The following is a 19766-nucleotide window of genomic DNA, read 5'->3' as shown; positions in this document are numbered from 1 at the left end:
GGCTATTCATAGAAGAACCTTCTACAACCCCTGGGGTATTTGAAAGGGGAAATGGAAGCAGATCTTACAGAACTAGAGGGGGGTTAAGAGACAAGAGACACTGGAAATGTCAAGAGGGCAATGTACTCATAATCTCATTATACACACGAGCAACATCTAGGCAAACATTTGTTTAATTCACTCACAGACACACACAGTTTAAATACACAGTTTTTTTGTCAAATACTCTCTCTCGCATACACACACACAGTTTTTGTCTCACACTCTCTCCCTCCCTCTCTTGCTCTCTCTCTCACACACACACACACACATACACACACAAAGACACTGTGTATCAGGGATAAAGTTATGTAACATCATGCCAATCCTGAGGCTTATGAGGCTAAATATAGAAACTTGAACTCTAATTTATTGCCAAGAGGATGAGATATGTGAGCTAGGTTCACTGTGCATGGGTCTGTTCATGCATCACTGTGTAGACGGTCACCAGGTGCACCAAAACACACACACACACACACTCTTCTCACATGCAAATATTGCTGTTGCAGTCCTCTCTCCCTCTCTTTGCCTTTCTCCCTTCTTTTCTCTCTCTCTCTCTCTCCCTCCCTCTCCTCCCCCCCTCTCTCTTTCTCCTCTACAGAGGCATGCCGCACGCCACCATCCCAACACCCCCCCCCCCCACCTCCAAAGTCACATGACTCCCTGTGCTTTCAGGCACCTCTCTCTCTCTCTCTCTCTCTCTCTCTCTTTCTCTCTCTTTCTCTCTCTTTCTCTCTCTCTCTCTCTCGGAGTGGGACTCTGAGCCGCCTGCTCTTTCGGTCGGGGCATAGAGCCAGTCTCACGTCTCTGGAGCACAACACCCTGGATGGGCAGATACTGTGGCCTGCGGTAGCGGCGGAGACGACCTGCTCAAGAGTGGAACCTTTCATACCTCTTCTACTCTACAAAGGCAAAGATGGACAAGGGCAGAAGCAGCCCCCCCTCCTTTTGTAACATAACACTCAAGGACATTCCAGCACCGTTTAAAAAGAAAAGAACACTTTGTTTCCGACTCACGAGTTACGTTCTAATCCGCCCAACACGACAACATTGCTTATGGTGTTGCACATTAGCGATCTTGAATGATAAACTTTAGAACAATGGTTAAAAAAAATAGAACACTTTGAATTCTGGTCAAGGTCTCCTGGTAGCGGAGTGTGAACACATTCGACAAATCTAACACTTGTGCACACATGAATTGACACACATACTGACTGATAACATTTTTATAACATTATAATAATAATAATAATAATAGTGTTATTCCTACGGAGCTGCTCAAAAATAGAAGCCTGCCTTACATCCTATACCAAGAATAAAAGAAAGCACCAGGACACAGAGAACCGCCCCGCTCAGCACAGAACAAGGCTCTTAAGATAAAACTGTAAACAGCGCCAAAGAACAGTCAATTATGGATGGATACCAAAAACAATGTACAAATAATCCCACTGGCCCAATACACTGAGCATCCCATCCCATCCCATCCAATCATATTTACTTTTTTAATTCATTTTATTATAGTTTATTTTAACTATGTTTTTACTATGTACTGTGGCACTCTGAGATTCAGCTGAATGTAGAGTGCGCTATAAATTAAATGAATTATTAATTATTATTATTATTATTATCGTATTGAGCTTGAACGGGTCACTCACCGAGTCCTCGGGGGGCCTGTGGATCTTGGCCCAGTCCACGGAGGGCCCCTTCACCTGCAGGAACTGATGGAAGAGCCTCTTGAAGCCCTCAAAGTCCTTCTGGGCCACCTGGAGGAGACACGGGATTAAAGGAAGGATGGGGGTGGGGGGGGGGGGGGGGGAGAAAAACTGTGAGTGTGTGTACTTGCTCTTAACAACTATTCCCCCCCGGTCTTGGTTGTGTAAGCCCTGTATAAAGGGAGAGCATACTGTACTGTTCATCAACTTTAAAAAGTTAATTTTGTTAAAAGTGACATCCAGTAAGTCTTTGACTGTTACTTGAATTACTAAGTATGGTTAACTATAACCTAACTATACTTAATTGCTGACAGCGCTAATTACTTAGCAACATTAAAGTTCTACTACTGGAAAGGCCAATGAAGAAGTATTTGCTCTAGTCTGCAAGTAGCAATTTTAACATGTTGGACAATAAATGCTGTGTCTGTGCAAGTGTTGCATAACCGGATCTATGGAACAAAAATAGACGGTTTAAGTGACATATTCATAAATGTCTCTTTATGGCAGAACACAGAACAAGCTGTGCTGTCTGGACATTTCGGTGTGTGTGTGTGTGTGTGTGTGTGCGTGCGTGCGTGCGTGCGTGCGTGCGTGTGTGTCTTCTGGAGTATGCATGTGTCGTTTATGACCTTACAGTGTTGTGACCCCCACCCTTGACTCCTCACGTATCCATCCAGACACCCCTTGTCCATCATACCCCTCGAAAAAACAAAGACACATCTGTCCCAGAACGTTATAGTTCACCCTGTACACCTCCTACTGCGATACATATTTACAAGATGCTTTGCTGTGGAGAAAGATTACTTCATGAGCCCCGACTTCCCCATGGTTGCCTTTAGCTTCACTGCACTGCATTGCAGGCACATGTTGGAAGCAACGACTGTTGTTGGGCACAATTAGGGGGCTTTGCTGTCCAGATGCTGTCCATGGTGTACGTGCTCATGAGTGTGTATGCTCATGCGCGTATGTATGTGTGTGTGTGTGTGTGTGTGTTTGTGTGTGTTGGGGGGCCAGCATGGAGCTGAGATGTGTGTGCGTGTGTGTGTATGTATGTATGTATGTATGTATGTATCTATGTATGTATGTTTGTGTGTGTGAGTGTGTGTTTGTGTGTATGTATGTATGTGCGTATGTATGTATGCGTGTGTGTGTGTGTATATGTGTGTGTGTATGTGTGTATGTATGTATATGTGTGTGTTTATTTGTGTGTATATGTGTGTATGTATGTATGCATGTATGTATGCATGTTTGTGTGTGTGTGTGTGTGTGTTTATTTGTGTGTATATGTGTGTATGTATGTATTTATGTATGTGTATATGTGTGTATGTATGTATTTATGTATTTATGTATGTATGTATGTATGTATGTATGTATGTATGTATGTATGTATGTATGTATGCATGTGCGTGTGTGTGTGTTTGTGTGTGTGTACCTTAGCGTCATTGCCCTTGGCAGTGCCGACCAGTTTCTCCAGCTCCGTGTGCATGGAGCTCTCCAGCTGCTGCCGCATCTTCTCCTGGAACTCAGTCATCCCGTTGCTGGCCTGTCCCAACCCTGCTGGGTACGCGGAGAGAGAGGGGGAGAGAGGGAGAGGAGGAAGAAGAAGAAGAAGAATGGGAGAGAAGAGAGGAGAGACAGACAGTATGAGAAGAATGGGAGAGGAGAGAGGAAGGAGGGAGAGGGGGAGAGAGGGAGAGGAGGAGGAAGAAGAAGAAGAATGGGAGAGAAGAGAGGAGAGACAGACAGTATGAGAAGAATGGGAGAGGAGAGACAGGAAGGAGGGAGAGGGGGAGAGAGGGAGAGGAGGAGGAAGAAGAAGAAGAATGGGAGAGAAGAGAGGAGAGACAGACAGTATGAGAAGAATGTGGAGAGATACAGGAAGGAGAGAGAGGGGGTAGAAGAAAGGAGAGGGGGGTAGAAGAAGAGGGGAGAAAGGGGGAAGAATATGGAGAAAAGAGTGAGTGAGGGAGAAGGAGAAAGAGAGAGAGAGGGACATAGAGACAGAGGAAGTGGTGAGACAACAAGGAAGAGCGAGATCAAGAGAGAGACAGGAGGCGGTTTAGGGAGGGGAACCAGAGGGGAGTGAGAAACAGAGTCCACAGTGTTTCTGATTAAACATTAACCAGGACATTCACCACTATTATGGAGATGTTTACTAATGCTTTGGTGGAAATGCCACAATGTGTCACATTTATTACACATTTATTACAAACACCCACGAAACCCAGTGAAAACTGCACTGAAAGCAACATCAGCCCAATCATAAAAACTCTTTGAATATTCTGGCAATCCAACCATGACATTTGCGGACTGTCCCGTAGGTCCCCATAATGCATATTGGAAATGTCAACAGATGGTTGTCTACCTTCCAACTGTCAACGAAGACTATGTTCTGCAGTGTAAGACGCAGAATGAGGACAGAAGTAGTGTTATGTTACACCTAGCCCCGAAATTTGTTTGTCTAGAGTTCGTTAAGACAACATTTTCAGACATCCTTTCAGAGAAATATTCTATTATTATACTGATGGTCTACATGATAATACTACACAGTGTTTGAGTGTGTGTGGTTGTTGGGACGTGACTCTTAAAGCCCTGCAGATTAAAGGGGAAAACAGTATACTGGCACATACCGCACAAAGAAGCATTACTGAAATATTCTTGGTAATCTGTGCTAGCCTCTGTTCCAATGAACACACTCTCACACTCCAAAAGACAATGTGTAATCCTGATGCTATTACTTCATGTTGGTCCTCCTGTACATCTCAGGCACGTTCCTATTATATGTCTCTTAAAGTCGAACTACCGTTGTGAGATTTAATACCCAACTTCGTCAGAACATAAAGTCACCAATAACTTACCTGGAACGAATGCCATTGTCCTACAACCTGAATTATGACTTTTGAGAAAATCAACTGTCAGACGCGGCTCAACTTTCTTGCAGTGGTCCAACAATTGCAATTGGTCATAGAGGCCCTTTCTACTTCATCCCAACTTTCCACTAGACTGCAAAACGACGAATCTAACGGGACAACGAGCAGGTGACTGCTCGTGTGAGCAAGGGCGAAATCAAAGAGACTGTAGCAGAGGACTGTACGGACAATTCATCAGTAAGTCCTGCCCATTGACAACATCTAAATAGATGGACTGGCGTTCTGCCCGCTTTTCCCCCTCCCACTTTTTTACCAAGCGGAGAGATATCAGCAGTTACAGTTGATTAACTTTTGTCATTCGAACAGAGAACTCTCTTGTTCCTGTTTGCACAAACAAAGAAGAGTTTTAACTGATGCGATATGTTTGAGTGAGCATTATGACTACAATGGGAGGCAGAGAGAGAGAGAGGTTAGTTGTCAGATTGTGGACCACGACGGCCAGATCATTGCAGGCAGATTCACGTGACAACGAACGCCTTTGACAGGACTTGTATGGCAGGTTAACTGGCTACATAGCGTAACGTTAGTTAAATCTCTTAGGCCCAGACTCACTTAGCAATAGCAAGTCAATCTATACAGAGCTGAACTTTATTGTTTATGTTTTCGGTCACTTGCAGCCTGCATTGGAGCCGACTGTGTATACGCTAGTATAACGGCAAAACTGCTTCATGCTCGGCTCTCTCGAGCTAGTGCTAGCAAGCTGACAGTTGATAGTTGCAGGGCCAAAACTACAAGCACGTTTTGACAAGACAATTGACTTTTTTCCCTTCCTGCGTTCCGGTCACTTTTCTGTTCATGAAGGGGCCAAGCACGCGAGCAAAACACCACAAATGAAACTCTCCATGCACGGTGGCAGTTTATTTACCCACCTTGTACAAATTACTTTGGTTTCCACAAGCGAACTCCAAGGACAGTGCTTGGCTACTTGAGCGAGAAAGCTCACCAACTCACGCAGACTTTAAATGAGGCGTCAAAAACTAAAAGTGCAGGCACATTCCCCACTGTCCTTCCGTCCCCAACTCAGACTTCACTTGCACAGGTTCTTCAAGCAACATGCAACCATACCCTGCTGATGGCATGCGTCAGTCCCACCGGCATTAGCCAAGTTTCATACGGAAGTAGACACTAAATCGTGAGCTGCGATTGGTTGAAGGCTGTAGCGTGTGACACTTGCGGCTTCAAAAACTACCTCTGCTCAATGAACAGGATCCTAATTTTGGAGTTTTTAAAATTGTACCACCAGTTCTGCGATCATCTTTATTTATTTATTATATTTTTGAGGTTGAAAAAAAAAAAACTTTGAAATAAGAGTGGTCTCTGATATCTTGTGACGCAATTCCCGTAAATTGTGATTAATGTGCAAACAGTGCCTCCCAGCGTCAGAACATGAAACTGACAGTTTCAGAAAAAAAAGGAGGGGGGGGGGGGGGGGGGACTCGAAATAAGAACACAAAAAGACATCCCACTGATATGGTTTTCATTTTGTTTTTATTGTTATTGTTGAACAGGTATTGTTACAGTGATCGGGACAACTATGTGCGTTCTCATCATTTCAAGGGACATTCCCTATTGGTGCGTCACCCGATCCCGTGACGGGACCCGAATCCTGTAGGAGTTGGAGATTGTGGGTCTTCTTACAGGTCTGAAATGTTACGTTTGATGTTTGTAAAGTGAAATACACACAAAAACAAACACATAGAGAGAGGAAGGACAGTCACCCTTCGACTCTTTACACAGACACACACATCCACACACACACACACACACACACACACACACACACACAGGCTGGCAGCGACATGACGTGGAGATTCACAGCTGTGAGTGGGGAGGCTTTTGGGTGTCTACGAGTCGCTGCGAGGCCGAGGTTGTCGGAGAGAGTCACACGCTCAGGAAGGCGACGGCGGTGTCGCGCTCATCCACCAGCTCGGTGGCGGTGGCCTCCATCTTGCCTCTAGAGAAGTCGTTGATGGACAGACCGTCCACCACCTTCCAGGTCTTGTTCTGGAAAAGCATATGGACAAAAGAAAGCAAATGGGTAAGAACTCTATAGAATTCTCTAGATAGCTATGGTCATTCCAAGTTCAATGGTTTCAATGTTACAGGGTAGAACAATCATTTATATATCTATACATCTAAGTGTTAGAACCAACAACAATCTATATCATCTAATGATCTTTATCTAGTATTGATTAAATTGAAATATATTAGAATAAGACAGGATTAAAAAGTCAAAGCCAAATTAAAACACATTACTAAAACACATTACTACAACCACAGTACTATTACAAACTGAACTGTAAGAGGAGAAGCTCTACTACCTTGATCATGACTGGGAATGAGTACATGAGGTCTTCAGGGATTCCATAGGAGTTTCCACCAGCATAGATACCCATGGACACCCACTCGCCCTGCAACGAGACATGATTGGGGTTAGTCTTTGTGGATCGCAGCCTGTCAATCAACTGTCAGAGCATGTTTCTACAAAAGGTCGTGTCCAAAAGTCCCCATGACCTTGTGAACTGTAGACATAGCTCAGCACTTTGGGCTTAGATGTTTGTGTTTATGTGTGTGTGTTTTCACGGTTATGTGAAGCTCTGAATTAGGCAAGCGAGAAAGGTTTCTGTCCTGTTTCTTCTGAGAGAGAAAGACAAGTCTTCATAAGTCTGCATAACACAGGCAGGTGTTGTCCACAAAGACCTGCAGTGGGTGGTGTACTGACAGGTGCCTGTGCCATGCTAGGGGTTGCGTCATTATCATTCTCTGTGCGTAAATGTGAGCTAATATATATATATATATATATATATATACAGTATATATATATATATAGATTAGGGCTGTGAAATTATTAAACATTTTAATCAAATTAATCACAGGTTTCTGTGGATTAATCATGATTAATCACATATTACCAATTTTCTCGGTATATTTTTGTGAGAACAAAAAGATTCATGACAAAAGACGGATATATACATTTAACATGTTTTCTTTTTTTTATTCATAAAAAAAAACAATGGTGCTGCATCTCAGCAGTTCTTTAGCAGTTATCTTTGCTATTCCATATGGAACATTAATATAATCTTCATCCTAAACACAATTCGGGCTTCTTAGCCATTGTATGGTTGAATAAAACATTTTTCTTTTCTTTTTAAATCAAACAGAAATTATTTGGGCTTCTTAGCCATTGTTTTTATAGGATGTTTGAAAATGTTTCTCTTTTGTCAAACAATCATTAACCACACCATGACACAATCTAATGCCTCTAAAAGGCCCTAGTGGTCGTTTTGTCTTCAATTGCCCAATTGCTTGCAACAGTTTGGAACTATTTTGCACATGCCTCTGCAAAGTGGCGCTCTTCTGTTTTCATGCACGTTAGTGTAAACGACTTTGCACATCTAATCACCAACGAATGGAAGTTAGTCACACCCAGGTAGTTATCGTTACTCACAGAGGTCCAGTGATCCCCTGTCAGCGCCACATGTTTCGTAGCAGCCAAGTCATTTTCCTTTTTTTCTTTTCAGCTTCATACAGCTCGTGGATTTTTGTCATTATTGTGCGTCTTTGCGGTGATTTTGCAAGATTTGGCAACAGTGCTAGTCAACTTGTCACAGGCAGATTTAGTCAGGGGCCTACATTGTTAAGTGAGGGTGGTTTGGCGCATTCCACTTGAACTCCCCTCACCGACCAACGCATTTGCTACGGTGAAACGATAACGTCTTCCCGCAGAGTGTACATATCACTTTATTGAATGTTCCATCTTTGGTTTTTTGGAACACGAACTTCCCATCCAGAAAGTCCTCAGGTTCATCAGAATTATCCATGTTGTTTGTTTGTTTGTTTGGATAGCAGCTGCCGTCTGACTGCATTAGAAACGGCGACTAGTGCAGATTGGGTGTAATTATGGGTATATTGGAAGCTCATTCTGCGCATGAGTTAAATGCGTTAAAAAAATGTACGCATTAATCCTGTAATTTAATCATAACGCGTTAACGCGTTATATTTCACAGCTCTAATATAGATATAAATAAATCTACCACTGAAAGTCCAACTTTAAACAAGTTATTTTGGATCCTATCCATCCTCTGCCTAATAGATTATATTTATTAACAGCTTTCTTTTCCACATTAACAAATCAAGTCAATGACGCCCATCTATAAACAGAGCGTGCTGAAAGCCACTTTGGACACAAAACGTGTCCAAAGAAATGTCATTATAACGAGACAACGGCCATCTTAAGAGTCAGCTTTTGATGACACAAAAGGCTTGTGTGAGGGTTCTCTCCGAGACTTTCCCCCCTCCCCCACTCAACAGAAGTGTATATGCAAGTAAGCATAGGCCCTCTACAACAACACAGGGGGTTATAAAAGGATCAACATAATCTGCAGCTTTGTGCGAGTGGCTCGTGTTGTCGGGTCATGTAGTAAAGAGTTCAAGGCTCTGCAGGATCAGTTGTAATGTCAAAACGGCTACAAGTGATAACAGTGGACGACCATGCCAAAGGTCTCACAAAGACACACGGACGCATGTTAAGTGCGTTTTCCCTTAAAAGGTCATTTGAAGGCCCATCCACTTGACCTACCATCTGCTGTCGTTTACTTTGTTTACTCTGGTATAAAAAAAATACCATAAAAATATGTTTTAGAAACTGTGTCATCCTAAGTTCATTACTTTGTAAATCACTCTGCATAAGTGTCTGCTTTTGCTAGATACATATTTATAAGTTAATAAAAGAGTACTAGTATACTTAAGTATACTTAAACTACAGTACTAAACACAGACTTATAGTACAGTATCATATGACACATACTGCCCAGATAAGGGCAGGGATATGAGGGCCACAGGCAGCAGGTCTCATCTGATGGGCACTATAACAGATATCCCTCAGACACATCTACACCCACTAAAGATGTGACAGAGGGGCTGGTCAGACCTGGTCAGATAACATGGCTGACACAAGTGGCGCTGGCAGGGGTATGTTGCTATCAAAATAAAAGTCTCTCAAAAGCATAAAATGTTTTGACTGATTTTCAATTTGCTGTTATGAGTACATCCTGCCCCGATAACAGAGTATGTGATAGACGAGTTCACATAGTTTCATATACATACATATAAAATGTCCTGGCTTGGCATGAGAGGTGATGTGATATGACAACATATGAGATATAGCGTGTCTCCACCCCCTCGACTGTGCCGAACTAGATGTCACTCAGATTTACATACATATATACGAGTGTGGCTGTTCAGGTTTTCGTTTTAATTTACGGTCACATGACATCCTGCTCCGAGACAAGGGTGTGGATAGGAGCAAGGGAGATATGATACGAGGCGGCGTGTGTGTGTGTGTGTGTGTGTGATGTCTCACCTCAGGGGTGCCGAACCAGATGTCCCTCATGTGGTCACAGATGGCCTTGGCGGCAGACATGGCGCTGGACAGCTTCCTGGCCTTGATCACGGCAGCACCACGCAGCTGCACCGTCTGGGGGAGGGGGAGAGAGGGAGGGAGAGACAGAGGAAAGGATGGAGAGAGAAAGAATGACAGGGTATAAGAGATAGATAAATAGAGAGAGAGAGTGTGTGTGTGTGTGTGTGTGTGTGACAGAGAGAGATAGACCAATAGATGGAGAGAGGGAGAAGTACAGTGTGTGTGTGTTTGAGAGAGAGATAGACAGATAGAGAGAGAGAGGGAGAGGTGGGGGTAAATAGAGAGAGGGTGGGAGGATGACATGGGCAGTGAAGAGAGAGAGAAAAAAAAGAAAGAGTGAGAGCGGTGGGAGGTGAGAAAAGATGGAGGGAGAGAGAGAGAGAGAGAAATGACACCCAAGGAGAAGATGAAAGGAGAGAGGTGAAGGACAGGACAAGATGAGATGAGAGGGGGAAAAAGTGGCAGGGGGGAGGAAGAGAAGAGTGGAGACAAAAGAAGGGGGTGACACTGAGATTAGTACACAAAAGGAGAAATCCTTTAAGTCTTAAAAGGTCCAGTCCTTGACTCTGGCGAAAAGGTTTTTGCTATTTGAGCTCAACAGCCAATCAAATACACTTATGGGTTATACACTACTTTTTTTTTTATAAATCAAGGACTTTAAGGACCCTGGGATCTCATATTGCTCCTCTGATGTCAGGGTGAGGGCTGAGGCCTTACCGAGATGAAGTCTCCCTTGAGCCAGCCGTCGTCCTTGATGGCGTCATAGGCGGCCACCTCTTTGCCATGCAGATCGACCTTGCAGTGGTGGACGTCTGGGTACTGGGTGGAGGAGTGGTTGCCCCAGATGATGACGTTCTTCACATTGTCAGTGGACACGCCCACGCGCATCGCCACCTGCAGGCGTGGAAGAAAACATCAGCTCTGCCCCCTCTTACATCACAGCAGGTTACATCACAATCAGTCCACACTGGTAGGCAATTTCTCTGGTAAATGATGTATACAGTATTTTGAGTTTTCTACCCTGCATGGTTACAGTAGGTGCTTTCTCAGCATATATAAATACCCTAGGAGGTACACATGTTCCTTAAGGTGCAGTTAAGCTACTGATACCATTTTGTATGTATGCTGTAGCTGCTCTTGATTCCCTCAATGGCTTTAGGCGTCACTGGTGTCTAAATGTGACTTACCAATGGAATACTTCATTGAAGGAGATTTACATGAAGATGCACAAAACATGGGTAAAGACACACACACTACACACACACCACACACACTACACACACTACACACACACCACACACCACACACTACACACACACACACACACACCTGAGAGCGGGCTCTGTTGTGGTCCAGGCGAGTGAGGCAAGAGAAGTTCTCTTTAGGAATGGAGGGAGCAGACTTGGATGCAATGAGGCAGTTGGTGTTAGCGGGGTTTCCCACAACCAGCACCTGAGAAAGAACACACCAGACCAGACAGACATGAGGATAGAAGCATCCTTTAGGACTACATAATACTACAAAGAAAATACACTGGAATTTGGCTAATGGCAAAATAATATCTGAAATTCAATTTTAGATTGAACTGCCAAGAGGATGAAAACACCATTCTAAGCCAACTCATAGACAAAAATAACGGGGAGGGGTGATTTAAAGTGGTGGAATGATCGTGTATAATCTTGTTATAAAGAATGATTATATCACCACAGAAATGAGAGGTGAAAAACTGGTCCTGAATAACCAAAGGCAATAACACAAGCCCTTATTCTGTGGGTTTCAGGAGGACTAATGGTTTCCACAGGGGAGTACATTTCTAAACAAACAAGAGCCTTTGATTCAACAGTCTGAACTTGAGGGAGTCAGGTCAAGGTGATTGCAACACAACACGACGTCATGTAACTACGTCACAACATGAAGAGCGCAGAGGTTTTACAAAGTCCAGGGGTTAAGGCCTTGTGCTCTGTGAGGCAACTTGAGGCAATTGTGTCGTTTTGTAAATAAAATTGAATTGAATTGAATTGAATAAAATTGACTTCTGAACCAACTGTCCAACCCTCTTGTTGTAGTAGAGTGCTCTGCCATATTAGGTTCCTTCACCACGGCGCTAAACCAAACTGGGTTAGACGAGCGCCCCAGGGCAGAGCCTGCATACTCCCACTATGTACACAACATCTCACAGAGAAATCATTCTAGAACTTTCCACACTAAGCCATTCCACAGGGGATTACAGCTGGAGAGCCAGCCAATGAAGCCCCACATTCTGGACTACAACTCTGATTCCAGTTACTATTATAGTAAATTCTAGTAAAAGCCTGTACCATTCAGCAGCAGGCCATCGGCCATTCAATGAGGTTGAATCATAACTGCACGCTATTACAGGGGGCACTGCAATCACTACTATTCGGGTTTTCAGAACAAAAGGAGAAGGAAGTTAAATGTGCACACATGTTCCACAGATGATCATCTAACCCTCATTAATCAACTAAATTCAACTGAAAAATGTAACGAATAAGTTGTGAAATCCTTTCTGATATGCTGAACCCTAAATTCAAGAAATGTTCAACGATCTATGTTGTCCCATATTAAGTCTGAAATATCTGTTCACAATATGAGGTGTAGATCAATTTGCAGCCCACACCAAACTCAGACTTAAACAACGAAGAGGGACCGACGTACTACCATATTAGTGCCCGTCTGCCTAAAATCATGGCATGGTTAGCGCACATGGCTAAAACCACATTCCTCCTGCTGCAGGAGCTGCTGTTTGTTAGAGCTGCACAAATAGGGAAGAGTATATATTTTTTGGAGTGGTGCAGAATTACTGCCCTGTGTTATCCCTCTGTTTGATGACACCTTATTGTGGCTAGGTACATCTATTTCCTGATCGCTAAACTTTTGATTCCTTGTGATGTCGTTCGGCTGTTCCATGAATCCAATTCCACTGCGCCTGTGATCGAACCATTCCGTTCAGAAGAGGGTGGCGCAAAATTACGATTCGAGGGCGGTGACGTGCATCGATTACCCCTTTCTGCCGGTGACTTATTGATTACGTGATCTGCCGCAGGTTTAGTACATTCAACGGAAAACAGAAAGGCACAGTGTCCGCCTTCTGCCGACTGGCCAAGTCACTGTTTTACGCTGCGCTCTCTAACGTACACACATCTGATGTGTGGCGTGACCTACTCATGCACTATGTACACGAGTCCTCCTCCTCCTCCTCCTGTGCAGGTAACCTGACCCTCACCACATGTACATGTCCTTATTAAGGGGCCATAATCTAAATACCAAATTATTGTTACACCAGGTTCTATTGCTCGTAGCTTGACTATTCTCTCCCTTGTACGTCGCTTTGGACAAAAGCGTCTGCTAAATGACTAAATGTAAAATGTAATGTAATGCAATGCAAATGAGTCTGTGTGCAGGGCAATGAATATTTGGACACGGGGTTCTTGCATCAAGGCACTAAAAGTCACTGTGTGAATCGGAGCGGAAAAGGCATTGTGTGTTTAGACTCACGTAGTGCTATTGGACCCATGAAGCCATTATAGGAACATGATGTTCTTGTTTCCAACTGGGGTTGGAGAAATGTTCTTACTTTAAACTAAAATATAATCGACTTGTTTTTTTGTCATGTCCTATTACATATGCATGACAACCCAAACACTGATATAGAGCGATAGACAGGCACTGATACATCAGTACACACACACACAGCACCTCTTTCTCTCTCACTTCCTCTTTCCCTCACACACCCATATTGACTGCACCCAAGCAGACTGCAGTCACACACTGCAGCCTCCGCATTCATGCGCAACCGACGACAGTCAGTCAGACAGACGGTCACCTTGACGGTCTTCTTGGCGTACTTCTCCAGCGCAGTCCCCTGGGTCTTAAAGATAGCCACGTTGGCCTTCAGCAGGTCCTTCCTCTCCATCCCCTCCTTCCTGGGCATGGAGCCCACCAGGATAGCAGCGTCCAGGTCCTTGAAGCCCACCTCCACCTTGTCAGTTGGAATGACCTCTGTGGGGGAGGAAGGGGTGTTTGGGTTTAATAATGCGCACACACACACACACACACTAACACACACACACACAAACTAACACACACACACAGTAAGGTCATCCTGCACAGCACCAGTTAAGGTTGAGGTTCAGCTTGCCTCATAAATCGCCCTGTGCCCTGGGTTACTTGGGCACAATGCTTTGCTAATGTGGAAATCCTGCATCTATAGTGACATGTTATTGATATGATTTACTTATTCAGGCTGAACTGTAACAGATCAATGGATATATATATTAAAATTAATGAGTCCTAGGCAGATCACTGCCTATCATTATTGTGGAAAATTAGCCACATATTGTTGCACGCACGCACACACACCTAAGGTGTGTTGTTCCAAAAAAAAATGTGTTGAATTGGTGTATTTTTGTTGGATTAGTTTGCCCTCTGCAGGAAACAAGCATGTCTGTATGATAAGGCTGTGGGCTGCACGTCTGAGGTTGTTAAAATGGCTGATGCTGCGTGCAGTGCTGCGTGCTCTCACTCCCTCTGCAGTCTGCGCTTTACTCAGAGGTGCTGAGTCATTGTGGGATGGCTGCACACTGCACTTTATAACTCCTGCACACTCCTGAAATACACTCTCATAACAGCAGTGTGGTTGTTCAATAATTAAACGGAATCTTACACGGGTGGAAACATTTTTGGAGAGAGGCTCTACTGTTTACAAAACAAGGGTCGGAGGAGGTTGGAGAGGAAAAATACTGAAGCAACGGCCTCGTGTCCCCTAAGGTCAAAGTTCAGCGGGAGGATTCGTTCACGGACGCGTAATCAGATCACTCAACCACCAAAGTCAAACTGGGAGATCAGACTACAGCTATCTACCTAATTAATCTCTTGCGGTAACACTTGTGCTGTCATGTTTGGCAAAAATACTGCTAAACTCGACAGAGTTTCAAAGATAGCGGCTAATCTATCTAAAAGTGACCCCGAGTTATCAGGAGTGAACTTCAGACCAGGTTCAGATGATGAAACACAACGCCCCTCATCTCTTTCACTCTTCTCGCTCCCCACTTCTCCACCCACTAACTTGCTGTTTTTTTCCTTCTTTTTTTTCCCTCCTCCCAGACACCACCTCGTATTGTTCTTCCAGCGATGACTGTGATTGGCCGTTTGCCCTGTATAGAACCCTGAGAGCTGTCCAATGGGGCTGCAGTGAGGCAGCCTCTCCTCCCTGCCCCTCCCCTGCTCTGGCCTACCAGACTGCACACAGCACAGTCTATAGTCTATAGAGCAACGGCAGCCGCATTGTTCCCAAGTTCAAAGATTATTTTATGCAGTGCAACCACGCTCAGTATAGAACGTGATGAGAAGAGGAGGCAAAGACACACACACACACACACACAAAGTGCGAGAGCGAGAGAGGATATGAACAAGAGAGAGAGAGAAAAAAAGAACAAAAACAGAAGAAAATGGAGATAGAAGAGTGAGAGAGGAAGGGAAGTAGAAAGACAATATCAGAGAAAGAGATTACAAAGGATGGAGAGAATATAAGAGTAATAAAGGCAGATTAGGAAAGGAGAGAGGAAAAGGAAGAGGAAGAGGGAGAGGAGAGGGAGAGGGAGTGAGAGTGAGAAAGACAAATATGAACATGAAAACCCCAGAGGTTTGTGTTAGATCTGACAGAACAGCACAGCCATATGTGTTGCTGCTGTTAGAGAACTGGGGCAGATTGTGTGTGTGTGTGTGTGTGTGTGTGTGTGGTTGGAGAGTGGAAGAAGGGGGGTTATGGGATGAAAGCCTCACCCCTCAGAAGCGGGAGAGCACAGTCCTGCAGCTCCATGACGACCCCTTCCAAAACGGGCAGCATGGGCGGGATGTCCAAAAGCACCAGGATGATTGGCTAAGAGGGAAGGGGCGAGAGGAAGCAACGCCGGTGGAAAATTTATAATTATTCTGTGTTCATTCGCCACACAAACTCGCCAAATACCACAGGTCATGTTTTAATCACACTTACGCAATGCTTATTACAAAAAGAACGCTGTTGCTTATAGTTTAAAAGCAGCAAGCTAAATCACACAGCGTTCTTCTATTACACAACGGAGTGATGGCTGTTGAATAGTCTTACCTGGTCTTTGCCGAAGACATCTCCCTTGGCAATGCTGTACAGCAGAGAGTACGCAATCTGCCCGGCAGCGCCGGTCACCAGGACGCGGATTGGTTCGGCCTACAGTCAAGGACAAATCACAAAATTCATCTCACAGCTTGTCAAACTGACCTAGATAGTGCAACAAAGCGAAGCGGCACTGATCAGATATGACTGATCAGGGCCCTCCAATGACAATGCAAAACCCCCGCACGGGAAAACAATAAACATTCGTATTGGGGATAAGATGCACCTGTCGTTTAAGACGCACTGGTTAAGCGGCTACAAACACTAAGAGAGGCCGTTACAATGTTGCTATTTATAGACTATGAATGAAATGATTCATGATGCAGCTGAGTGAATGATGCTTGGAAGTGCCACGCGATTGATTGTAACTGCTTCCTCTGGCCCGACTGTACCGTGCTGTCGCTGGGTAGCAGGTGTTTGGCGACCTCGATCTTCAGGCCCAGGCTACAGCGTTATAGTTCGATACTTACATAATACCATCACAATCAACATCCATGACGGACTACAGTGCCAAACGACAATACCAGCTCGCTAACCTAGCATGTTAGCGCACTAAGTCAACGTTAGCGTGGACTACAATCATTTCACCTTGGTAGCAATAATGCATTACATCTGCAAATCATCAGTCAAAGTAAATGCAACAAAACTGTAAACGACCTTTCACGACTCGAAATTAGGCTATAACGTTGAACCTCAAATGAGTAACAGCAGCAATTCTGCACGACCTTCCAAATGCTTGACCATCTCCACAATTGCTGCAGTATTACTCAGTTAAACATCAGTTGTTTCTTACCATGTTTTCCAAGAGAGTTATCCTAGTACGTCTGCAACCTATGCTCTCCCACTCAGGACTCACAAGGCAAGCAGGGTCACCTCTATTCTTGTATCAAAAATGTCTTGCGGCAACACCAAAGCGTTTCATGCATGCACCGGGATATGTAGTTATCTGCTCAGTGATGTTCGCTCTCCCTCACAGCCAGCTCAAGAAAAAGAACACATTCCCCATGAAGAACTGCCGTGACGTCAGTATTTCCCCCCTGTGACGTCCCTCCCACTACCAAATATGGAAACCTGTACTGAAAAGCCCGACTAAAGTTCAAGTTTTGAAACACCACTTCCTAAACGCAAATCGTGCAAAAATAAAATGCATACGGCTGTGATACTGTGCCAAAGCCCAAAGTTTATACGATGTGTGAAGAGATTGCATATCCATGAATTGTGGTTAAATGTAGGTATAGCATTGACATGAACAACTAAGTTTTCTAAATGACAGGCTATAGTAACTTGGCCACGTCTAAACAGCACCACAATAGATTATAATTCCCCTTCTCTCACACTCTCACACTCTCTCTTTCTCTCTCTCTCTAACTCCCTCTGTATCTCTTTCTTCCTCCCTCTCTCTCCTCCTCCTCCTCCTCCCTTGAAACAGGTAAACAGAGATTAGCAGACTTAGTCTGCCATGCCAAGATGACACACATTCACTGGCTCGGTTTGTGGAATGAGAAGAAAGAGACGCTGCTGGCACGGGATAGAAACTTGTTGGAACTAGACAGTCTTTGTGATGCAGGACAAACAGTGGATAAAATCCAGTTGAATGCTCAAAATGTCCTCTCTCTCTCTCTCTCTGTCTCTCTCTATATCTTATATATATATATATATATAAATAGACGAGAACAGAGATTTGTCCATCTCAGTCTGGGGTGTCTAAAGACGATGAGACAAAGAGTCAGTCTTGCTAAGAAGGCAGTCTCGGCTGTAAATTCACCTGCTCAAACCTACCCTAATCAGCTTATTCTGATGATTGCATGTCAGTGACCTGCATGAAAACAACAAGGAAAACATATGCCATCAAAATGTGGTCTTAAACCTTGAGTAAATAGCCTAACCACTAATCAGTAAGGGTAACAGTCATTCCTTTCTCTGCCAAAATTGGCATTAGCATAAAGAGGGTGTGGATTGCGCACCCTTCCCAAACCACATGTCTGCCAAAGGGCGCTATCCATGGTACCACTCCGAGAGGGATAGCCGTTACCCCACGCAACTGTGCGGTCAAAGTTACTAAATTAATGATTACGGGGTCGTTGAACCCTTGATGTCCTATTGCGGTAGGCCAACAGATATTGCATTATGGATGAGCACGTCACAGAGTGATGGATGAATGACAACAGTGAATGGTCTTAATGAAAAATAGCCACGGGCCGACCGATTATTATCCAAATGTATGTGGTAAAGAAGTTGCCTAGCAACATTTTTGGGGAATGAAAAATGATTCCGCTGCAGTCCTGCAGGGTTGTGTTGGAGGTTTTCTAACCGCAAGGCACGTCGCTTTTATGTTTGTCCAACACTCATCAGTCTGCAAGCGTCCTACCGTTGTCAAGGAGAGGAGTCTTACCTGCGACGTAGCCGCCCGGACCACCAAGTACATAGCTGTCAACAACGTCAACATTGTGCCTGTTCTTCCCGTGTCCGCTTGACTGTCCTCACCTACAGAACAGAGTTGGAGGGCTCTTGAAAGACAGTGACGGCGCACCACAACCTGGTAACGTGAGCGCACCGGAGGGAAACGCGAACCGTTCTGCAGTTGCACCCGGCGTCCGCTGTGTGTAGGCTGGTCTATCTCTCTCGCCAATCAGACTGTCACTGGCAATCTAACACATTAGGTCGTTAATGCGCTTTAGTGGACGGAAATAGAGCGAATGCGAGTAATCTTTCCCCCCATTTCTGATCATGCCTCTAAATTAAAAGGTGATGGTGAGTCGTGCACTGTTAATGACGTCACTGAAATTGACACGCTGCAGCAAAAAGATAGGCGCCTGCTGCCAAGCGCAAAGAAATATGTCTGGGGTTATTTGAGGACAGCGTGGGTTGGAGTTCGCTGTGAAGGGGCAGATACGAAGCAGCTCGGGATCGTCTGTACCGCGGCCAATAAGTGTGTTAAATCAGCCACTCGGAAACTATGAGTGCTTAAAGGATATCATTGACCGTTCCCACGGTATTGTTATCCTGGAGACTTAAACCGCAGGCTAAAGCTAGACCTTGCACCGACCGTGGTAGGATGTTTATTTTGTCAGCTGTGGCCACTATAGGCCTACCTTCATGCAGGCAACCTCACCATGAGAGAGAGAAAAAAAAAGGTTGGATGTAATGTTGAACAAACTTTTCGCGTGCCTTCCATCTGACATATCGGCGTTCTTCTAAAGAATTTGACCTGTATTGGGTGTAGGGGTGGGGTAAGGGATTGTGGAGTCTGGAAAGGAGCTTTCAGGTTAATGTTACTGAAGAAGGACAGTTTACAGGGGAGTAGACTACAGGCTAGTTAGGTATAGCTCTGGACATATTCTGTGCACCTGATGCAGGTGTCTTTATCTTACCTCTATGTATGTCACCTATGAAGTTGAAAATGCATCCTCTTAGATATCAATTAAAATGATCATGATCATGATCAATGTTTGTTATCAATGTTTGTTCTTTTCGCATTCTTAACAATCTGGAAA

The 19766-nt window shown here is 44.3% G+C and overlaps 2 protein-coding genes across 6 annotated transcripts in view; both read right to left on the bottom strand.

Moving 5' to 3' along the window:
• The window catches only part of ugp2a (UDP-glucose pyrophosphorylase 2a), a 15886-nt gene extending 10114 nt beyond the window's left edge, over positions 1-5772 (bottom strand). Inside the window, exons 1-3 of one of the 4 annotated variants that reach the window (XM_012838022.3) lie at positions 5551-5772; positions 3184-3308; positions 1695-1802 (exon numbers count right to left, since the gene is read on the bottom strand). In XM_012838022.3, the coding sequence (XP_012693476.2) occupies positions 1695-1802; positions 3184-3282 (207 nt within the window). In that variant the 5' untranslated portion in view covers positions 3283-3308; positions 5551-5772. Of the gene's footprint in view, positions 1-1694; positions 1803-3183; positions 3309-4609; positions 4840-5550 lie in introns of those variants that run through there. The other 3 variants (XM_012838023.3, XM_012838020.3, XM_012838019.3) reach the window with 3 other exon arrangements.
• Positions 5773-6152: 380 nt separating this feature from the next.
• On the bottom strand, positions 6153-18966 carry mdh1aa (malate dehydrogenase 1Aa, NAD (soluble)). 2 transcript variants are annotated; one of them, XM_031562570.2, is made up of 9 exons: positions 18665-18966; positions 16228-16326; positions 15906-16002; positions 13948-14123; positions 11433-11555; positions 10821-10997; positions 10044-10157; positions 7003-7092; positions 6153-6685 (listed from the first exon to the last, which is right to left on the bottom strand). In XM_031562570.2, exons 1-9 carry the CDS (start codon positions 18716-18718, stop codon positions 6563-6565), a joined length of 1053 nt encoding a protein of 350 aa, XP_031418430.1. In that variant the 5' UTR covers positions 18719-18966; the 3' UTR covers positions 6153-6562. The 2 variants fall into 2 exon arrangements, with proteins under 2 accessions (XP_031418430.1, XP_012693478.1); XM_012838024.3 differs by lacking the exon at positions 18665-18966 and adding an exon at positions 17066-17245.
• Positions 18967-19766: the final 800 nt, after the last annotated feature.

This window comes from Clupea harengus, chromosome 24, assembly GCF_900700415.2.
Source record: "Clupea harengus chromosome 24, Ch_v2.0.2, whole genome shotgun sequence".
NCBI classification, from domain to species: Eukaryota; Metazoa; Chordata; class Actinopteri; order Clupeiformes; family Clupeidae; genus Clupea; species Clupea harengus.
The sequence above is the reverse complement of the archived record's forward strand: the minus strand, read 5'-3'. Positions and strand labels throughout refer to the sequence as shown.